This window comes from Colias croceus, chromosome 12 (assembly GCF_905220415.1).
Source record: "Colias croceus chromosome 12, ilColCroc2.1".
Classification (NCBI taxonomy): Eukaryota; Metazoa; Arthropoda; class Insecta; order Lepidoptera; family Pieridae; genus Colias; species Colias croceus.
In genome coordinates, this window is record NC_059548.1 from 9735183 (window position 1) to 9757957 (window position 22775).

General features: G+C 32.8%; 1 protein-coding gene across 1 annotated transcript in view; it reads left to right on the forward strand.

Annotated features, from left to right (window-relative positions):
* Positions 1 to 5360: 5360 nt before the first annotated feature.
* LOC123696520 (lutropin-choriogonadotropic hormone receptor-like) overlaps positions 5361 to 22775 on the forward strand; it is a 32586-nt gene continuing 15171 nt past the window's right edge. The window contains exon 1 of the mRNA XM_045642781.1: positions 5361 to 5672. Within this exon, the coding sequence (XP_045498737.1) occupies positions 5555 to 5672 (118 nt within the window). The 5' untranslated portion in view covers positions 5361 to 5554. The remainder of the gene's footprint in view (positions 5673 to 22775) is intronic.

The window sequence follows — 22775 nt, forward strand, 5'->3', positions numbered from 1 at the left end:
CTCTGAAGGACATCAAACTCGGCAAATATTACATTTAGCACATTGATGGTCGTGATCGTGTGGTTAGGCGCCCACAGAGACACCTACTCATTGGTATGTTGATTTTTAACATATCGATACTCGATAGTATTCGATTCCACGGTATTTGTACAAGAATCTCTTAAAAACCATTCTAAATAAATTATCTACATAGTCGAATTTCGATCTTATGTTAATAACTTCAGTTAGTTTTGAAGTGAAACTTATTTAGGCGCGTTGAGAGTAAAATGATGGTCACGTCATGGCAATACCGTAACGTTATGGAGCAAGGCGACGATTTTGGTACCTATCTTTGAATCTTGCCAAAGAAATTTCACTTCTGACACGTGTGCTTGTGTTCTTCCCATATCTATCAAAATACTCTTGAATAAAACATAGACGATATCTACATTGTTTGTCAAAGATTATGAAATTGTGTCATAAAATAATTGTTTGCGCGCCGTTGCGTCACGGCCAGCAATTAATCTCTGTCCAGACGAACTTTCATCAAGATTGATTCTCAATTAAGCAGCAAACATGGTGTATAGTTACAGGCTGTGAAGCATGAAAGATTGGAAATATACTAATGTTATGTTTTTAACATGTAAAGTACCTATGTCTTGCTACTGGGCGCTACGGCGAATTAGTTCTAAGGAAGTGAATTTTAACGTCAACTTTGTGGAATGTTTGATTAACTTGAAGACCCATGTTCCCTAGTGGCGTAAGGGGCAGATGCATTATGCATACACCTGTTTCACTGATCAATTTTCTTAAGGGACAAGTATCTATTTATGTGATCAGCCTTCTGTCAGTGTCCTGCCAGACCGAGACATTTTTTTTTCTTTGTCTCCACCGGGAATCGAACCCAGTACCCCTCGGTGTTACGCGTCAACCACTGTACGTACTGAACGAATGTTTGATTAGATGACTTCTAAAAATACAATTGATAGTCCTGGGAAATAATTTCTTGGAGAACGAAGAACGAACAAAACTCAAAACAACAGCTCATACTATTTGATTTGGAAATTAAAATGCTTAGATTTAAGTTGGATAGCAAAGACATAATCAAGCAAGTAGCCATTTTGTAATAATTATTTCCATTACTTCATGCTGGATGATCATTTTTCTGTAATTTCATCTACGTAGCACGTGCCTTAGTATTGAGTGTTCTAATCAACACGATTATGTAAACAGAGCGAGCAGTGTGAATTGGGAATGATGGTTGGTTTGTGTGGATACAAACAGACACAATACAGCACAAGAATAGTAACTATAGTTACTACGTGTAGTAAGTTCTACGTGAATAAAATTATGACAAAAAAAGTCTGAGTTAAGGACAAGGTAATTACAATTCAAATGAAGAATTATTAAATCTGGTTAAAATCACAGATAATATTTAGATATACCTAGGTACTAAAAAAATAAGTTAGTTTGACAATGGGTCGAACAACTCAACATTAGGAAGAACTACTGGGAAATGGTACAAAAATTAACATGTCGTTTTATATTTGATATACTTAAGGCTATTTTATTATACTTAATTGCACTTTCGGAGTCAAGAAAAATATTGAATGGAATAACACCAATGCAATGACGTGAATGAATTTATATGCACAATTAAAATTAAAGTATATTATCACAAATCTATATTTATAAATATTATCAATGATAACACGAATTTGTGAATGTCTACAAATAAATCGATATAGGTATTATTTCTTTGTGAAAAATCTAAGCTGAGTAATATGACCTTGATATTATAAGGACATAGCCCTTTGTTTTAGATATTATAGTAATGTAATTGGAATTCATTATCAATAATATTACTAATTATACCCACATATTATAGGTATTCATTCTAGCTTCATATAAAGAATTGTCCATAGATAAAAGATCTTATCTAGTTGGAAGAAAAAAGAAAAATAGTCTCAAATATGGATATTGTGTTTCAGAATTCGACGCGAAAACAAATGATGACATTATATCGTACCTACCTACGTTATAAGTAAATGTAAATATTGAAGTATTTATTCTAATATAACGTCTATTTACTTATATCTATTAAAAAGTGCGTTTCTATATAAGTAGGTACATACCTAGATTGTCGTGTGTTGTTTAGATTTGTCTTCAGAAAAATTCCTGAAGACTGTGTTCGACCCATAGATAAAAATCTAAATAACAGTACCTTATTTTTATTTCTATGGTTCGACCATAGATCGCGAAAGTTCTGATTCGAGATTTTTTACTTAATTATTGAAATATTGTTATTATTCCGGGAATAATTATAGACTATCCTACTAATATTATAAATGCGAAAGTTTGTGAGGATGTGTGTGTGTTTGTTACTCTTTCACGCAAATACTACTGGACCGATTACAATGAAATTTAGCACACATATACAGGGTAACTTGGATTAACACATAGGATAGATTTCATTCCGTAAAGACCACGGGAACGGGAACTATGCGGGTATTTCTTTCAAAACAGGGCTAAGCCCTAAATGGCTAAAATATATGTATTATAGAATAAACGCCGCGCCTCGGAGAGCAGAAAAACCCATAAAATTCTTAGCTATATTTAAATTTTAGATTTTAAAATACGACATACATTTCAATATAATGTCGGAAATAAGAAAGCACGATTAAATATGTAATCTAAGCAATAAAAAGATACGTTTGATAAACTGTTTTTATTAATTTATATGGTAGTATATTTTGTGGATTTTTAAAATAATCAGACTCAATTATTTGTGTTATGAAATATTATTTGTTATTGTTATATTATATTTTGCTTATGCTGGTGCGTGGGGTTATTATAAACTTGCAGATAAGTATTGCGTAGAAACCTGAGTGAAAGTTGTGATTTTGTACAGGATCATTTTTTAATGTCGAATTAGAAATAGATGTATATTATATGTTATATTGGATTGTCACCCATGTTTTTTATCCATAATTCAACCACCACCTAAGTATTTCACATGGTTATATTTAGTTTTTCAAAATATTCGAAATACCTTCTCACAAAATATTAATCATTGTAGGTATCTACTATGTAATGTTTGTAAATGTATATAGGTATCTGGTATGTAATCTAATTATGTATTTTAAAATCATACTCTAGAAAACGATTTCTTATAAGTCGGATAAAGCGGGCTACTCACACACCTGCCGCGGGGGCAGTACCGGTTGCACGGCAGTCGGAGCAATTAAAACGCAAAAGAGCCCAATTAAAAAACTATCCCTGCTTGCCTATAGCACAGAATAATAACTAGTAAATAGCGTTACCTATACCTATACACATTACAATAAGGGAGGCAATTAAGGGTGCATTTGCAATATTGCCCCTTCCGCAGGTAGGTATGTGAGTAGCCGGCTTAAGAAGTAGGTACGATACAAAATTGCGACTGCATCAAATATTTATAAACATGATAAGTTTTATTTTAGCACTAGAGCGTTAATCATCAATCAATATCGAAAAATGATTAAATACAAATTCCTCAGACGTCCATAAAATTTCCACTCTCACTAATCTTTTTGGATATCTTCCAAAGCCCTGTAATGTAAACTGTGGTTCGTATTCAATTATGAAGTATGTGGTGTAAAAAACTGCTATTTTATGAGTCGTAAAATATTTATTACCTATCTCTATGAGATATTTGGATAGAATTTACGTACTAAATATTTTGTTGCTTAGGAATGTACCTATTGAATAATAATGTTTTATTCTGTGAGTCTGCAGAAACATATAAATATAATAAGATAGGTATAAAGACTGGGAAGAAACTGGCCTTCGAAACACAGTTTACCACTAGTTCGAAGGCTTGGGTCTGAACACCTAAGTACCTGTTTCTTATGTAATTTTTATTTTTTATTCGACTGGTATTGCTTGTGAAAAATGTAATAAAATATTTATATACTATAGCCACAGACAGTATTACAATATCTATATAGGAAATAATATTGTAATACTGTGCTGCTACCGCCTGTTCCCAACTCCGCCCGGATTTTTCGATGTTGAGTCGAAGAGATGATGTTGCTTAAAAAGATTAAATCTTAAAAAGGGAAAACAGAGTTTCGTCTTTATTGATCTGAATACTAGATAAACATTATAAATATTTATACTAAAAGTGACTGTATACATCTTACTAAAACATAATTAATTAAAGGAAGTAATAAAATCGTGATAGGTATTAATTTACTGTTTTAATATATTACGTGTCAGTGTGTCAGCTTTTATTTTTAGTAGTTATTTAATATTTTACGTCTAACAACTTTTTTTACAAACCTGTATCTTTATTTCGAGTTTGCAGTCTTTCTTTATTTAATTTCATAGTAGGTAGTTAGGTAGGTACATATGTAGGTAATTATTAAAGCAAAAAAGTGCAGTGGTGGTGGCTTAGTGTTGAGTAGCCTAGGTAACTAACAGCTTTTTTTACAAACCTGTATCTTTATTTCGAGTTTGCAGTCTTTCTTTATTTAATTTCATAGTAGGTAGGTAAATAAGTAGGTAATTATTATACAAAAAGGTGCAGTGCTGGTGGCTTAGTGTTGAGTAGCCTAGGTACCTACCTAAGTCTTCCAATCGATGAAGTTCGAGAGTCGAGACCAGGCGAGCATTGTGGAAAACATCACCACTACTCGAAACGGTGAAATTTTATTAATAAATTAAATAAATAGTAAAGTTGAGTACCTACTTAGGTATTTAATATTTATCTAGATTATAGAGTTTTAATGATCAAGGATTATAGTTCGTCGTCCGTATCATAATGGACGTATGTACCTACATTGTACTTTATATAAATACCTAACATTGAAATCTAAATAACATTATGTAACCTAGATAAAAATAACAAAGGTTCTTTTGTTTCAATTTAAAAGCATGTATTTATTTGATATCTATAATATATAGATATTTGATCCGTTTAACCTCAAATAGGTACTAAGAGAAAATTTCATGATAAGCTGTCGATACTTATTATGAATAGCATAATTAACTAGGTACATAACATTATCTAAAACGAAAAAGATCAAAACATTGAAATATCAAAACTCATTCAACGTGGTCAAAGTCGCGGTCTTCAGCTAGTTCAATAATCATAAAGCTTACTATAAAAAGCGCGAAAGCTGGTCAATCATCAATATCACTTCACATCAGCGAATACAGATAAATAATATGTATATACATCATTCAAAAACATTTATTTAAAAATAAACAGCGCAATAAATCCTCCACATTTGCGCAGATAACATAAATAGTATCACTTATGTGATAATTACTTGTGCTTGGATTTCAGGATGTCTGAAAAAAAAAACAAATTTATTCCTTCAGTGTTCCGCCATCCGCGTGACCGAACGCACGTCGCTCACAAACATTGAGATAAATACGATAATAAAACGATAAACGGAATTAGTGGCTTATAAACTATATTTGTTTTAACATTAAAATATAGAGTATTTTTTAAGTCATGTTTTAAAATTTATTATTATTTGGCGGGAATTATTATTAATAGCTCTATAGACATGTGATAATTTTGAAAATGTATTTTGGTGGGACAAATAAATATGAATTAAACAGACTGTGCGTGAAAATGAATCTTCTGTACATTTTATTTCCTTCTTGGAAGCATGTTTTGGTGGCGTGTATTTATATATTCGGTAAGTTGCTATTTATTATATATTTTTTTAGTATTCTTAATTTAAATATTTAATTTATTATTCCTTCTAAAATTAAACATCTATTATTTAATCTTTTACCAAGAATGTGAAAAATAATCATGAGAATTGCACTATTTTTGTTTTGCCTTATAAAATAATATTACCTGAAAAAAACTACCTCTAGGTAATAGTTAGTTGCCTAGATTGAACGAGCTGCGACCTCGGGAGCATAATATATTAATTATTGTTATTGAAGTTTTTCCGCGTTAATGTACCAACTACCTAGTTACCTATAAATAAATATATATTAACTGTTGAATAATATACCTAAGTATTATCTAAACAGAAATAACATGTACATGTATGATGAATATAACGACAAAAAAAAATAATTGAAAGTATTTAAATCCTTGTTGGTTTTACAATTATATGCGTTATCAATTATCTTAAGTACTGAGATTTATCTTTATAACGTCGCAGTTACTATGTAGCCGAAATTTTATTGTAAGTAAAAAGGTGTAGATAGGCTAAGCGCTCCGGAAGTGGCACGTGGAAATGTGGCGAATTAGCCACATTTTACTTCAGTAATTGTCCCTTTTCGCTCCCGATATTTCAATCATGCCATCTCGCTTTGAAGTCTAATCTGCAACTATCCTACTCATATTGTAAACTAGATTTCCGCCCGCGTCTACGCCTGCGTTTTCAAGTTCAGTAGTAAGTATTTGCGTGAAAGAATGTTTATTACTCTTTCACGTAAATATTACAGAACCGATTACAATTAAATTTGGTATATAGGTAGCTGAAGACCCAGAATAAGACAATTGGCTATTTTTTATCCCGGAAGTCCCACAGGAACTAGAACTATTCGGGATTTTCTTTGAAAACGCGGGCGAAGCCGCGGGCGGAAATCTGGGTGTATCTAACTAACATCTAAAAATAAATCACAAAATGTGTTGGTAAGCGCATAACTCGAGAACGGCTGAACCGATTTCGTTAATTCTTTTTTTATAATAATCCTTGAAGTACGAGGATGGTTCTTATGTAGAAAAAAACGTAAATATGTACCACGGGCGAAGCCGGGGCGGACCGCTAGTAACAAATAAAAATATGTTTTTGGTAAAAATAAAAATATGTTTTTGATAAAAATGAATTAAAAGTCTACACCAAATACCAATGCAATTAACAAAGTACAACAATTATTTACTATTACATATTTTGATTCTGGTTTTACTAAATAAGGCTAGGCTATAATTATTATGTACATAATTATAATATGGAAATATTTATAATGGCGCCGGTACCTGCAGTATTAAATGAGTCATAATATAATACTGTATGCTAATACGTGCTAATACATTAATAGCTTACTTATAAGAACATTATATGTATGGATTTTTAAATACAGTATACAGTATTGCATATAATTATATAAAATAAGTAATTATATAAAAAAATAACGTTTATTAATTCATATCCTTTTACATAGGCTTATACATAGTCTTATTAATAGACATCGGATTATATGCACTAACAAAATGCCAAAATATGCATGCAAATATGCACTAAAAAAGGCCGAAATATGCACTAAAAACGACTGATATGCCTTAAATATGCACATATAAATCAAAAAAACCTTTATTATTTTTATATATTTAAATGAAAGATTGTACAAAAACATTGAAATTTTCTTGAAATTGAGTATAGTTTTTGTGCCAACATACAATTAAGCATTTTTACCAAATTTTCGAGCGCAAATTTGTGACGTTTGTCACCCGCGAGCCCAGTGTTGCCACCTTAGACCTTTCCAGGCTAAATCTAGCCCTTTTTTGGAATTCAACCCGTGTTTTACGTTTTTAATTTAAATAGGGATAGAATCCCTATTTTGAATGGCTCAAAATTTACTTAAAATGGAGCCCATTTTGTAATTTTTTGCCATTTTGCCATGCCAAAATAGGGTTTGTTTACTCGCTGAGCGTTCTGATTGGCTAATAAAGGTTAGTCGACCAATCAAAACTCCCGCTACTTAACGATTTATGCACGAAATATGCACGATTGGGGAAAAAGGCTAAAATATGCACTAACGCCGTAATTAGAGAGTTTTATGCATTTGCATATGCAAATATGCAAATGCATATAATCCGATGTCTACTTATTAACAAAAAAAAAAGTATTTAAGTAGGCAAATACTTAGATTAAGACTTTTTTAAGCTTAAAACCCTTATATCCGCGTTAAACTGCGTAGTTACAAAATTTGTGTGTCTGTTTGTTTTTCGTATATAAATTGTGTTGACACACCGTGACTGACATATTACAGAGAATCAACGCGATAACGTACAAAGGAACCGACCAAAGTATAACATATTATGTGAATAAAAAAACATATTTTAAGATTCTGTGGATAAATTGAAGCAGGTTAATGAGTAACGACGTATAGGAAAGTGTAGAAATAAAAGAAGCGCTATTTAGTCAGTCACTGAGAAAAAGCTCAGCAAAGCTTGAGGAAAAAATACCAATATTTCACGCTTATTAACCAACTTCAAAAATAGGAGGAGGTTATCAATTCGGCCGGTATGTTTTTTTTTTATGTATGTACACCGATTACTCCGAGGTTTCTGAACCGATTGACGTGATTCTTTTTTGTCCCATAAAAATTTTATTCGGGTAGGCCCAGTAATTTTTATTTTATGAGCATTTTTGTCTGTATTTGAAAATGTTGCAAGTGCAAGTTTGAAGTCGGTTGTTTTTAACGCAGTTATTTTAGTGATTACGGTCAAACCACTAAATAGAAATAGAAGAGTACCTAATAAGAAATAATTTGTAGAAATAAAAACTAATTGTATTAGTACATTGTAATAATACCATATTTCTACTGCGCTACTTTGATAGTTTCTAACAGAGCATTTCTATTCTTACATGCAATTCCAATAATCATTCTCACATTTATTTAAATTTTGAGGAATTGTATTCTGAAAAAGAACTAGCACGTGCGCGTATATTTATAATCATTGTAATAAAGTTACAATTTACGTTTGCAAGACAATCATTGGCTTTAGTTTCATCGTCGGATCATAAAAAATTGTTTTGAATATCAAAATTTATTTCTACATTTATTTTTGTCTTTACTGCGATAAGAGTAAAACGTCTCAATCCTGACTCTGTTATATTAATTAATGTAGTGATACCGTAGATTGCTTATTCGTTTATTTTTCATAACTCAAAGATGTGTCTATTTGTGCAATAATTATATGAAAAAGTACAACTATTATCGTTACAATACAATAATGAATAAATCAAAAACAATACACGTGTAACATACAACAAAATCATAAATATTAGATACTAATCTACTTTCTATATTCATACTTATATAAAAATCAAATCAATTGCCGTTCGTTAGTCTCGCTGACTAACGCTGAAAACGCTGAAAACTCGACAACGGCTGGGCCGATTCACCTGATTTTGGTTGTGTTTGCCATAGAACATGGAAGGGTTATACAGTGAAAACATATAGTTTAATTAAATTGTAAAACTGACATGATTTAAAAGAGCAACTATGGAGTTTCTTGCCGGTTCTTCTCCGTAGATACTGCTTTGCGATTCGGTGGTAAATGTTAAATGAAAATATGTAATGATAATGACGTTTCAAAAGTGCTTCCTTATGAAGTCTATTACTGAATAAATAAATGTTTGAGTTTGAGTTTATAAAAAAGAAATCGTGATATGAAAATCACCGCGTCATCTAGTACCTACAAAAATATAGTCTTAGTACATGAAATGTAGTAACGGAGAAAAACATAAAAATAACGCGTGATACGAAGTTGTACCTACCGCGGCATCTTGTACTTACTTTCTTTTTCACAAGGCAATTCAACGTTAAACATTTCACACAGACGTCTATATTATTATTTATATCTATTTTCTAGTATATTTGCCTCACCTTACTACAATATTTACGTTACAGTGAATAAAGGCCGTGAAACTGCGGGCGGTGAATTAACTCGAGTTTCCTTATTAGAGCTTTTACGAGGTTTGTAGTGGTGCTACGAGTTACGACGTAGCTAAATACTGACAGGTCTATTGGGAAAATATACCTTATTTGTAAACAATTAGGGATTTAATTGGATTAAACTGTTTGGTATGTCTTCTATTAGATTGAAACGCGTAGATGCGCATGAGCTACATTCTATGTGCGTAGATACATAAGGTCAATAATAATTCCTCTGTTTTGTGTAGTCTTTATAAATATTTAGTATTTCACATTATTTTATGATATATTTCGCCGCAAGCGTTTAATTTCATTTACTTAAAAGTTATTTTAAACTTGGATTATTTGTAGTTATTTACAAATGTTATAATCGTGAAATCCTGTATTTAATGGGATCGTAGGACAGCTGTCACTCACACATCATTGTTATTAGCTCGGGTGCCACGGCTCGCGAGCAGAAAGTCTCGGGAGCCGCGCTCAGCCGGTCTGGACGCGGCAAATTCAAATTCAAATTCAAATTCTCTTTATTTGCTGAATGTAGTTACATAGCTGAGGTACAAATTTTATAGGTTCTTACACATTCTGCTCGTAGTTGAGCGTGCAAATATCTTAAATTATAAATTACATTATACAATTTTACGTCACACAACACTAGTTCTCAATAGGTACATTGCAAAATTATAGTAATAAAATGATTATAAATAAATATTATGTCAATTAATTTAAAATTAAATAATTATCGGCTATTAAATATTTTAGCACATGACGAGATAAAAAAAGATAAACGCTTTGAAGCTTTTCATTCCAAAACAGAAGCTAGTCGCTATTAGGTGCTATCAGTTAGTATAATAAGTAATAACATCAATAAAATTTCAATCATTTATGACCAGCCCTTGCACTGTTCCATCAATTGGATCTAAAAATACAATTTTTACATTTCAGTAAAAGGTCGATCATCTCAAAAGTACGTCCGACAATAAAACAAATATTTTATGTAGTTGGAATGTAATAAAACTACATAAATAACTTGGCAGACTCGATTGAAGTGTTTAACCGTTCCCTGTATCAAAACATGTGCTTTACGTTCATCAAACTGACTTTTATAACGATGTTTTAATATGAATTATTTAAATAAATAGTTGATTGGATGGGAATTTATGGACGTATCTTTATTTGTGAGGAAACTGTAGAATTTTGTTTAAACTGACTTTTTATTGTCCAATTCGCACTTATGGAACATTAGGTTACTTATATCATGGACGAATAATATATTATATTCGTCCATGGTTATATCTAAACTCTAAAGTTTGTGAGGATGAGGATGGATGTTTGAATGCAAATATCTATTTCGGCGCTCTTTCACGAAAAATCTACTGCACCTATTTGACCTTTAAATAGGGGTCAAACCAGGCAGCGCAGCTTGTATTTTTTTTTTTAATTTTATCATTCAAATCAACGTTTGGCCCAATAATGTACAGCATTGATTTTCAGTAGTTATAGGAGTGCCAGCTACTTCTAAAGTCATACTTAATAATTACTTAAATTACCTACTAATGTATCGCTGATCCAATAATGCATTGCTGTTTTTTATATTCGGTGCGCCTTGAGTGATAAATTTAGGCAATCGTTGATAAGATATCTTTGATATACGTGTGAATACTGAACTTAGCCTAAGTATTAAGTTATTATATCTATACATATAATAAATCTGAAGGGTCAATTCTGTACATTAAAAATATTGAAAAAATAAATAGCAGTTACTGGATCGATACCAAACCCAAATATGTGATTAAAAAATTTTTTGTCTGTCTGTCTGACTGTCTGTCTGTATGTTCAGGCATCACGTGAAAACTAACGGTTCGATTTCGATGAAACTTGGTATAATTATACCTTATTAACCTGGGCATAAAATAGGATACTTTTCATCCCGAAAAATTACGTAGAAAAAAATAAATCTTCATTTTTCCGCGCGGACGGAGTCGCGGGCGGAAGCTAGTTTGGAATATTTTCAAACAGTATCAACCTTTAAAAAGCATTTTTTTTTTCATTTATAACTAGCGGTCCAGCTGGCGGTAGCTCTCCATAAGAACCATCCACGTATGTACTTCAAGGAATATTATAAAAAAAGTATTAACGAAATCGGTTCAGCTGTTCTCGAGATTTTGCTCGATTTGGCAATTCATTAATCATTTTATTATATAGGATAGGAGATAGATACCGCTTAATAAAATGATCTGAAATTAAATGCAATCCCGTACTCTACAACGGAAAGCGGTAAATTCACTTTAAACTATAATTGCTTCAAATTAAATCTGCCCCTAAAATACCTACCTCGGTCGTTGACTCCACGAATGTCGTAGATATCTATTGTTTTAATTATCACCCACATCTAAAGCAGGTTGCAGTGTAATTCCGTCCTACATAGTCGTACTGATAAAATTTTAGAACGTCAACTAGTTCCCAGTTAAAATGGAGAGCTGTAGATTTAAATAAAATTAAAAAGTGCGATGTTGTAGAAGTATGCATTATAAAACAACTAGCTTACCGCCCGCGGCTTCGCCCGCTTTGTCTAAACCCTAATAAATTATATACTACCTCCTAACTAACCTTCCTCTTGAATCACTATATCTCTTAATAAAAACCGCATCAAAATCCGTTGCGTAGTTTTAAAGATTTAAGCATACAAAGGGACATAGGGACAGAGAAAGTTTTATACAATGTACCTAGTGATTATTAAATATCAACATAGAATCAATTTGTAAGTGTATTACAATGATACTATTCTATATAATAAGGTGCAGATAAGTCAGTAGCGCACCGGAAGCGGCACGTCGAAATGTTGCTAATTAGCCGCATTTTACTTCGGTTGAATCATGCTATCTCACTTTAAATCGTGTGTGCTTTTGTATGCCTTTTTTGAAGATCGAATGTTTTGTTGGCTAGGTTACTATCTGTAGATAGTCTTAAATATTAAATTATTTAATTGAAAATTATTTAGTAACTTTAAAACTCGTAATAAATCACACACAACGACTCTAAATTTCCGCTCGAACATAGCAATACTCTACGTTCAATAACCTACAATTATTGTGTTTTTGATCACGATAACCTTAATGCATTATTTTTATAGAATGTTGTTTCGATTAGAACGGCATTTGTCAAATTACGCGACAGCAAACAAAGACAGACGTCATCTACTAATTAGCGACAGCGTCGCGAGCGAGCAAACACCGAAATTGCTAAAGTGTGGCCCTCGATAATGGAAATTAGGAAAATTATACATATGAGTAGATTTGTTGTATAATAAAAGTAGGTATTTACTATTTAGGTATATCTGCTTTTTACGAAATTCTTCTGTGCCAACCGCTGCCAACGTTATAATTTGGCGAAATATTAGTTATAACTAGGTCCGTTTTAACACAATGTTACAGACACACAAGCACACAAGATTATCATAAGAAAAAAATGAGGGTTCATACACAGTTGACAGATATATACGTCTGTATATTGTGGTTCATACGAAAACCTACCTTCTGAATATTGTGATGAACACATTTGCTTTGTGATAAAAAATGTGTGAAACGGTAACATTTTATCTATATGCCTGCAAAACTATGTATTAATAGGATGAGTTATTAAGCATTATCAAGAAATTTGGCACCCTATCATTGTGTAATTTGATTTAGAACTGATAGGTACTATAGATATAGCGATAGTAATAATAGGTAACTAGAATTTTTAATTTTAAAAACTTCCTGGTTAATTACAAATTATGTAGGTAAGTATGTTTCATGTTTTTAAATAAATCTAACAATGTCGCGTAACAGTTACAGTACCTAGGAAATAGTGATGTTCTTCATCCTGCATCTTTTATTCAAATGGTCAGAACAAGACAAAATGTAATATTTGACACGAATGTGAAAATATAAAAATGTTGTTCTGAGGTAACTACTAAACCACAGTACTAAACGCAAAAAAATACAGTTGAATTGAAAACCTTTTTTGAAGTCGGTTGAAAAGTCATTACCACAGGTCATCTATACATATAATAAATCTGTAGAAGGGTCAATTCTGTACATTGAAAATATTGAAAAAATAAATAGCAGGGGGTGTTACTGGATCGATACCAAGCCCAAATATGTGATTAAAAAAATTTTTGTCTGTCTGTCTGTATGTTCAGGCATCACGTGAAAACTAACGGTTCGATTTCGATGACACTTGGTATAATTATTCCTTATTATCCTGGGCATAAAATAGGATACTTTTTATCCCGGAAAAATACGTAGAAAAAAAAAATCTTAATTTTTCTTAATTTTTCCGCGCGGACGGAGTCGCGGGCGGAAGCTAGTTATCTACTATAACGTCACAAGTCTAGATGAGACATATTATTGTAGGAAAAGAATTTATTCGATTACGGTTAAATAGGTTAATTTGTAAAGATACCGCGAGTGAGTCATTCAATAATTGATGCTCTCGAAACTAGGCTGATTTATGACGAGGCGACTTTAATATATTTTTAAGTAACTGTTTTTCAAATTGACATAATAGAAACGGAATTATTTTCACATTTATTTTCTTCGCACTTATTTATATGCAACTTTACAGAAATACGCCGAATCATGCGTGGTAGGGATCAGAAAAAGATGGCGCGTAACGGAAAAATGTCACGCGTAACGAAAAAATTGTTACACTAAATTTTTTTCCAACGCGATAAAGAAGTTTCACTTCAATAATTTATTTATGAAATGGATACTCATGCTCAGATCACAAGTCTAATAACAAAATGTAAACAACTGTTACCGACGATCAAGGCAAATATTGACCAATTTCAATATGTAGGTACTGTCTATTGGTTATCAATATCAAACATTACACCTTCAAGAGTTCAAGAGTGGTTATTATAAATGTCTGTTTGCTTAACCGATTAACGACAATTGAGTAATATTGAACAATCTCAGAATAGATATTTTAACAGGGTTATGAGACTGTGTAAAATCGCCTCCTTTATACTTGAAAGAAAGAAAGAAGAAGAAAGAAAAAACATTTATTCCTAGAAAAAGGTACACACACAAGAAGAAAACACAAAATAGAAGAAGAAAGAAAGTACTTACGATACATAAAATTAGACATCATGTTCGCTGAGAATTTCGTACTGTGTGTGTACTGCATTTCCAGAAAAGGGTCATGACTCAGCTTTCTGCCATAGTCGCAGCTGCTGCGACTACAGCACTTGACTAGCTGCGCTCCGCGGATTCAACCGCGTGGCTCCGCTCCTGTTGGTCATAGCGTGATGATATAATATAGCCTATAGCTTTCCTCGATGAATATTGAATGGGCTATCTAACACCCAAAATAATTTTTCAAATGGGACCAGTAGTTCCTGAGATTAGCGCGTTCAAACAAACAAACTTCAGCTTTATAATATTAGTATAGATTTGATCCACTTCCATCCACCACATCCAACTTAGAGATTTATTTCAAACTTTGTTCTTTGCACACCTATCAAGCATACGTGATAATAAGTACAATAATTTCGTATGTCTGTCTTTTTTAAACCTACTTCTTGTTTATGAATTTATGCGCGGTTTACAACTTCAATATTGCCTACGCTGTTTTAGTGTTTATAATGTCGGCTTTTAAAATTTATTAATACCACGTGTAATAGAGTAAAATTAGTTTTAGCCATTTTCAATTTATAACAGCGGAGTAGGCTTAAATTTTTTTGACGGTTATTGATTTTAAACTAAAGTTTTTTTTTAAAGGCTTCAAATATTTAACATCAATCTACGTATTTATAACTGTTTTTTCTGCACCGCTTTTGCTGTTACTGCAAGTTGCAACTCTTGTCTATCGAAACTCTAAAAAAAACCGATTAAGTCGTTTCAAACTTTACCTCGATCTTGCAGAAATGCAAACAGGCCAGCATAAAGCTCCATTAATCCTGACTTCCATAAGCTGTCCTTTCTTATGCTACTGTTTCTTCCTTAGATCATTAAGGTTTCTTCAGTCGTCATCGGCCATGCATGCCCTGCAAGGCTGCATTACGAAATGTTCATCTTGACCTTTTAACGGGTTGTAACTTGTAGTCCGTTCAAAATAAACATTAGAATAAAAAATCTAAAATATTTAAGAGCCCAACATTTTGGTAAAATAGGTACCTACCGCGATTGAAGTACAGAGATCGATTTTGACACTTTAAGTAATTTGGCCTTCCGGCATTTTTTGTTAATTGGCCACCAAGATGTAGTGATATACCCTGTATAACAACAAATATTGCAGTGAAACTTCTTTAGGCACGTTGAGAGTAAAATTTCATGATCGTGTCAATTTTCATGGCAATACCGTTTTGGTGAGGCAACGATTTTGGTATGTTTGAATCTTGCCCAAGGAAGTTTCACTTCTGATACGTGTGCACAATACACACGCTCTTTTTTATGTTACTATATTAACTGCAGGACTATGGTGTATGTAGGATCTACTCTACTGCCACTAATTTTATTAATAAAAATATAGTGTCTAGAAAGCCTTATTCCATATGTAGTTCAAACATCGTAGATAGGTACACTACAGTGGCATGTTATCAGCCATCTATTATGTGATAAGGAGGTGTCTTTTGATATCAAATATTAATATAATGCAGTGAAACAAGTGCCCGTTTCCGTAGTAAATAACTCCATCAATTCTGAGTTAACTTTTCAATGAATATTAGTTTTTTATGAAAATAATTTGTTATGAGCTGAAGTTTGGCATAAAGGATTGTAAACGCAGTATTATGGTATCTGTGGCCAAAAATATGTATCTCATCTATGAATAAGATACATCTATGAATAAGATTGTTTGTTTGATAACCGACTTTGATTTTTGGATGATAATTGGCTGCCATTCGTCTTCGCACTGTATATCTTTGTTCATAGCAGCGCGTCTCTTTTATAAGCTTTATTGACAAACTAGCTTACCACCCGCGGCTTCGCCCGCTTTGTCTAAAACCTAATAAATTATATACTAAAACCTTCCTCTTGAATCACTCTATCTATTAAAAAAAACCGCATCACAATCCGTTGCGTAGTTTTAAAGATTTAAGCATACAAAGGGACATAGGGACAGAGAAAGCGACTTTGTTTTATACTACTTATTTACAATTTCAAAATGAAAGCCAGGTGGTTTGAACGGTTGTTCTAGCCAAAATATAAATATAAAGTGTTTGTTTGCTCTCCTTCAAACTGCAACGAAGCAATATTGACGCATTTCATGCACAAAATACAGAGTAACAGATGGTTCAAATCAAGTGAAGCAATTAACGTATTTATTTTACAGGTCATAATGGCTAAAATTACTTATTTATTTTCTTACGTGGCCCAGTTAGGGCTTGACGAGGCACACGCATGACATGCTCCTTGATGAATCTTCAAACGAATTGGCGATATTCCAGCACGTTTACAATTAACGTGTGAGAGTAATTGGAGATGGTTAAAAGGCTAATGGCCGTTTTAACAAACTTTTAATGACCTTCTTAACGCTTTTACAAAAGATTTGAAACTCACTTTGAGACAATTTGCGTCAAAAAGTCGGTTAATAAAAACAATTCGTTATGTACACTTTACCTAAATCCATACTAATATTATAAATGCGAAAGTAACTCTGTCTGTCTGTCTGTCTGTTACTCAATCACGCCTAAACTACTGAACAAAATTTCATGAAATTTGGTATGGAGATATTTTGATACCCGAGAAAGGACATAGGCTACTTTTTATCCCGGGATATGACGCAATACCGGAAATCCCACGGGAACGAGAACTATGCGGGTTTTTCTTTGACTGCGCGGGCGAAGCCGCGGGCGGAAACCTAGTACAAAATAAGGGACAGTCACAACCACGTCACAACACATATAATGAGACGTGGGGGGCGAATTATCGTTGGAAGCAATCTCTCAAATAAAAGAAAATTGTAATATCTGTTTGTTTGTGTGTAGGTATGTTTTTTTTACTTTTTTTTTAACATAACTGTGAAAAATTTCGCTACAACCAACTTAATTACTAAATACTAAAACTACTACCTAAAATATTAAAATTTAGTATTACTGTAACACCACAGAAAAAAGGTCATTATCACGTACCCTATCAACAAAACTTGAATTAGTTCAGAATAGATAGGGAGGCGAGGTAGCTAAATGGCGTAATTCAACGGCGTCGTCGAGACTTATCAAAATCGAAAGATAAAATAATTTCGAAAAGAAAAGCTTCTATGCTAAAAACCATTTTAGCGGTGGGTTTGGCGTGTACGGATTTTCAAAAATGTAAAAAAAAACAGTTACTTGGGCATTCTCGAGCGCGTCAGATATTCATACTACGTATGCCCCAAGTGCCTCTGATAACAACGGTATACTAATCTGCCGGTTTGCGTGGTGGGGCTAGGCATATAAATTAGTCAAAAATGCACAAAAAAAAATTTACTCGAGCGCGTCAGATTTTCGGAAGGGGTGTTAAGTAGGCCCCAAAAAAGCTCCCCTTAAAAAAACTGACGATTACGGCATGACGATAAGTTACGATGAATTTTTGAAAATGCAGAAAAAAAAATCCTTTTGAAATACTCGAGCGCGTCAGATTTTCATAGTGGAGGTTTATCTCGGTATCCTGAAAGCATATTTTCTTAATCTGACAAAAATGTTGGTGGGTTCTCTTAATCTGACCGAAAAAGGTTTGTGGGTTTCTTTTTTTTAATCATCGTTATTTCATATCAATTTTTCTTAACACCCTCAGTTTTCGAGATATACTAAAAAAACCGGGAGTTTGAGTTTCTTGATGCTTCAAGTAAAAAAAGTTTTAACTTTGGACAAAAATTAAAAGAGACCTTTTTTGTAAAATAAAATTATCTTTTTTGTTTTTTTAAACTATTTTTTTTTTGGAAAAAGTAAAGTTCGCGACTTATATGCTACAACGCGTTTTTCGGAAGACGAAATGGCTCCTCCAGACTTCCGGTCATGCGGAAACCGGCAGATTTTGTATTTTTAGTAATTTTTAGATTATATTCTTCAAAATAGAAATAAAAAAAATCGCGCTCGAGAATGCCGGATTAACGTTTTTTTTTTACAAGTTCGCGACCCTATAACTCGGCGGCGTCAAGGACTTATGGTCAGATTAGTTAAAATTAGCCTTAAAACACTAAAATCAACCCCCAATATCTTAATCTGACGCGCTCGAGTATTTCAGACTATCGTTTTTTTTTTACTAATCTGATCGTCTATCCTAGGCGCGCATCACTACATATAGAGCTAAATAGTTAACAAGGTTGTTCTATTAGGTCTAAGGTATCTCTCATATCTTAAACTGCCACGCTCGAGTATTACAGAAAATTCCCCTCTTCGCCTCCCTATCATGAATCCTTGCTGCAAATTACTTTGTTATTTGACATCAAATACAGACTTGACGTAATATGAATCCACAAGGAATCCTTATGCAGACAAATTTCGTATACGCCCACGAAACCAATTTGTTATTAACGATATTGGCATGTTTCTGGCAAAAGAAAAAATAAATAGGATAGTTTGGACACGTTTAATAAACTAGCCGGAGCCTGCGGCGTCACTCCCGTACGTACCGGGTTAAAAGTAGCTAGTCTAGTCCAGACGATAATCTATCTCTGTACCGAATTTTATACAGATCCGATCGATCTATTTTTGCGTGAAAAAGTAGCAAACATACGCGTTTGTATATTAGTAGGATAAGATTAAGTACCTACTAGTTTTTCATATAAAAATTAATCTATACGTGACTATTGAGTGTGCCGACAAAAATTTAGATTGAAGATAAGTGGATAATAATCTGAAAGAAATAAAGATAAAATCAACATACTTTTATAAGAAAATCCGTACCTAAAATAATTTGAATGTGTTTTTCTTATGTTCTTTACTAGCTTACCTCCCGCGGCTTGGCCCGCTTTGTCTAAAACCGAATAAATTATATACTAAAACCTTCCTCTTGAATCAGTCTATCTATTAAAAAACCGCATCAAAATCCGTTGCGTAGTTTTAAAGATTTAAGCATACAAAGGGACATAGGGACAGAGAAAGCGACTTTGTTTTATATACTACTAGCTTACCGCCCGCGGCTTCGCCCGCTTTGTCTCAAATCTAATAAATTATATACTAAAACCTTCCTCTTGAATCAGTCTATCTATTAAAAAAACCGCATCAAAATCCGTTGCGTAGTTTTAAAGATTTAAGCATACAAAGGGACATAGGGGACATAGGGACAGAGAAAGCGACTTTGTTTTATACTATGTAGTGATGTAGTAATGATGATAGTGATTTTGTGCTAGCTGTATCTAGGTAGTTGTCTAGAAAGTCTTGATTTCGCCTCGTTTAAAACTTGAATTTTGGTATTTACAGAAATTTTGAAATTATATATACACAGTTTTCCGTTCTGCTTCCCTCTGACCTTTTTCGTGTTTTCTCTTCATAAGAACCTTCCTTCTGCTATACCAAAAACGTTAAATAAATATTTAATAACCAGGAACCCGTAAATGTTCTCGAGTTTTACGCTTAGCAACACATTTGGCTATTCATTTTTATTACCAAGAAGATATATTGAAAAGGAAATAACTGACAAATACACGCTATTAACAACATAATATACACTAATTTTGAAAAGCTTCCTTTGTAAATCAGTCATTATGATTGATTCAATTGCTTCATATTTTTCACAAGAAACATCCAATCCAATAGGTATCTATATTTATATTTTATACACAAGTCATGATCGTGACTTTGTGTCTGTTTATACAACAATTTAGTTCAACGTGACACACTTATTATATATGGAGTTAGTACTGCTGTGGTCTAATTTATAATATAAACAAATATACAGATGATATTAACAGTTGACTAGTTTGCAATAGAGAACGCTAAAACATGGCGGAATAGAACGCGAAAAAATGTGTTTACAAAATAAGGTTTATTTGAAAATAGGTACTAGGTATCTAGACTAGAGCTTATTGATGATATAAATTGTACTTTGTTTCCATACTAGTTATGCAACTGCAAGTCCCAAATGTATAAAGAAAACTATAGAAAAATTAAAATTCAATTACTCATTGCATCGAAAATAATATCAAATTAATAATGAAAAAAAAAATCTTTATTTAAAAGCTTTAGCCCGCGACTTTCATTGCCACCGAAAAAAAAAACATTTCGGTAGGTAATTTTTTCGGATAAAGCCAGCACTCCACAGTTCAAATATAACTTTCGCTTTTGTAATATTTGCATGATAATTCAGGAAAATTAAATTTATACGATAACACAAAGATATTAGAAGATATTATATCGCAGGTATTTATATTCATTATTCATACATAAAGACCACTAGTTCGTTTATTTATTTATGATAATAATTATAGCATTCTTTAAGACCGCGTGCCGATTTATAAATCATGATTCATAATGTAAGTTCGATTAAAAGTGACACATAAAGAAAAAAATGTTTTGTTATCATGTGCTATGATTTTCTTCGATTTCATTAAATAGTAGGTATTTTGGAATTATTAGCTTTGCGATTGCTTAAATGCGACCATTTCGTGAAATGATCAATCATTTCATGGAATGAGCAAATCTACGATATAGCCACGACATAAATAATGAAGAGAAAATTCTGTAATACCTTATTAAACAGGACTTCCTAAAGAAAATAAAATCAAATTAAAATCGTCCCATTTGGCTCATATTAATAATAGATAGTTACTAATAGTAGGTATCTAGTATCTATTAAAGATATATCAAAAATTCTTAAGTTGCTTTTACAATACAAACATACGGTTGATATGTTTGTTCATTAACTACAAAAGCGTAAGAAGCGGATACTTACACAAGTCGGTATGAAACTTAGTAAACAAGCAATTAAGTAAATTGAAATACACGACAAGTATTGTTTAAAACGACGCAATAAATACCTACTTTGGTACACGGTACACGTGGACTCATGTCAGTAATTCCTTGTGACACGTTTGTATGTGAACATATTTTCGTCAATATAAATCACAGAAAGTACAAAGTTTGTGTAACACTTGTATCACAGGGAAAAATGTGTGCGTGTACTAGTGTACACACGTAAGAAGTGAAACTTCTTTATGACCTTATTTTTCAAAAAATATTTGACTAATGTGCAACTTTACAGAAATACGTCGAATGAACGACCGCGAACGAACGCGTGGTAGGGATAAGAAAAAGATGGCGCGTAACGGAAAAATGTCACGCGTAACGAAAAAATGTTACACTAAATTTTTTCCAACCCCGATAAAGAAGTTTCACTTCATTAATATTGTAATAGTACTGTGCTTGTATTTTGTGCCGAGCGTAAAGTATCTACGTTTTTTGGCTATAATGTAGTTATTTATTCATATACCTAAGCAGTTTTTGTTATACATGCGCTAGTTTTTGGGATATATTATGTGAATACATTGCCGATCAAAACCAATGTTGACTACAAATCAACACAACAAATCCTCAAAAGTGGTTTTGAGCGAGACCCTTAGTCAAATATTTTTGACTGATTTTTGAAAAATAATGTTAGCAGGGAAATATCTTTCTGTAACAAATATTTACATAGCTCGCTGAAAAGTGTTTCTACATCAGAGAAAGTGAGCGACTACCTGCCTACGTATCGGAAAGAGATACGCAATCAGTAAATAGTAAAATAGACACTGATCGTATCTATACTGTGGATACGGGCAGTATGAATTCTTTATGTATTTACTAGCTTACCGCCAGTGGCTTCGCCTGCATTTTCAAAGGAAAACCCGCATAGTTCCCGTTACCGTGCGATTACCGGGATAAAACCTATCCTATGTGTTAATCCAAGTTACCCTCTAGCCTCTACATGTGTGCTAAATTTCATTGTAATCGGTTCAGCTTCAGTAGTATTTGCGTGAAAGAGTAACAAACACACACACATCCTCACAAACTTGCGCATTTATAATATTAGATATTATTAAGTAAGATAGGATTGACGACGCGGTTGGCGCAGTGGTAAAGTAACTGCCTACTGAGCCGACGGTCCCGGGTTCGATCCCCGGTCAGGGCAAATATTTGTGTGATGAACTCAATTATTTGTTCTTGGGTCTGGGTGTTA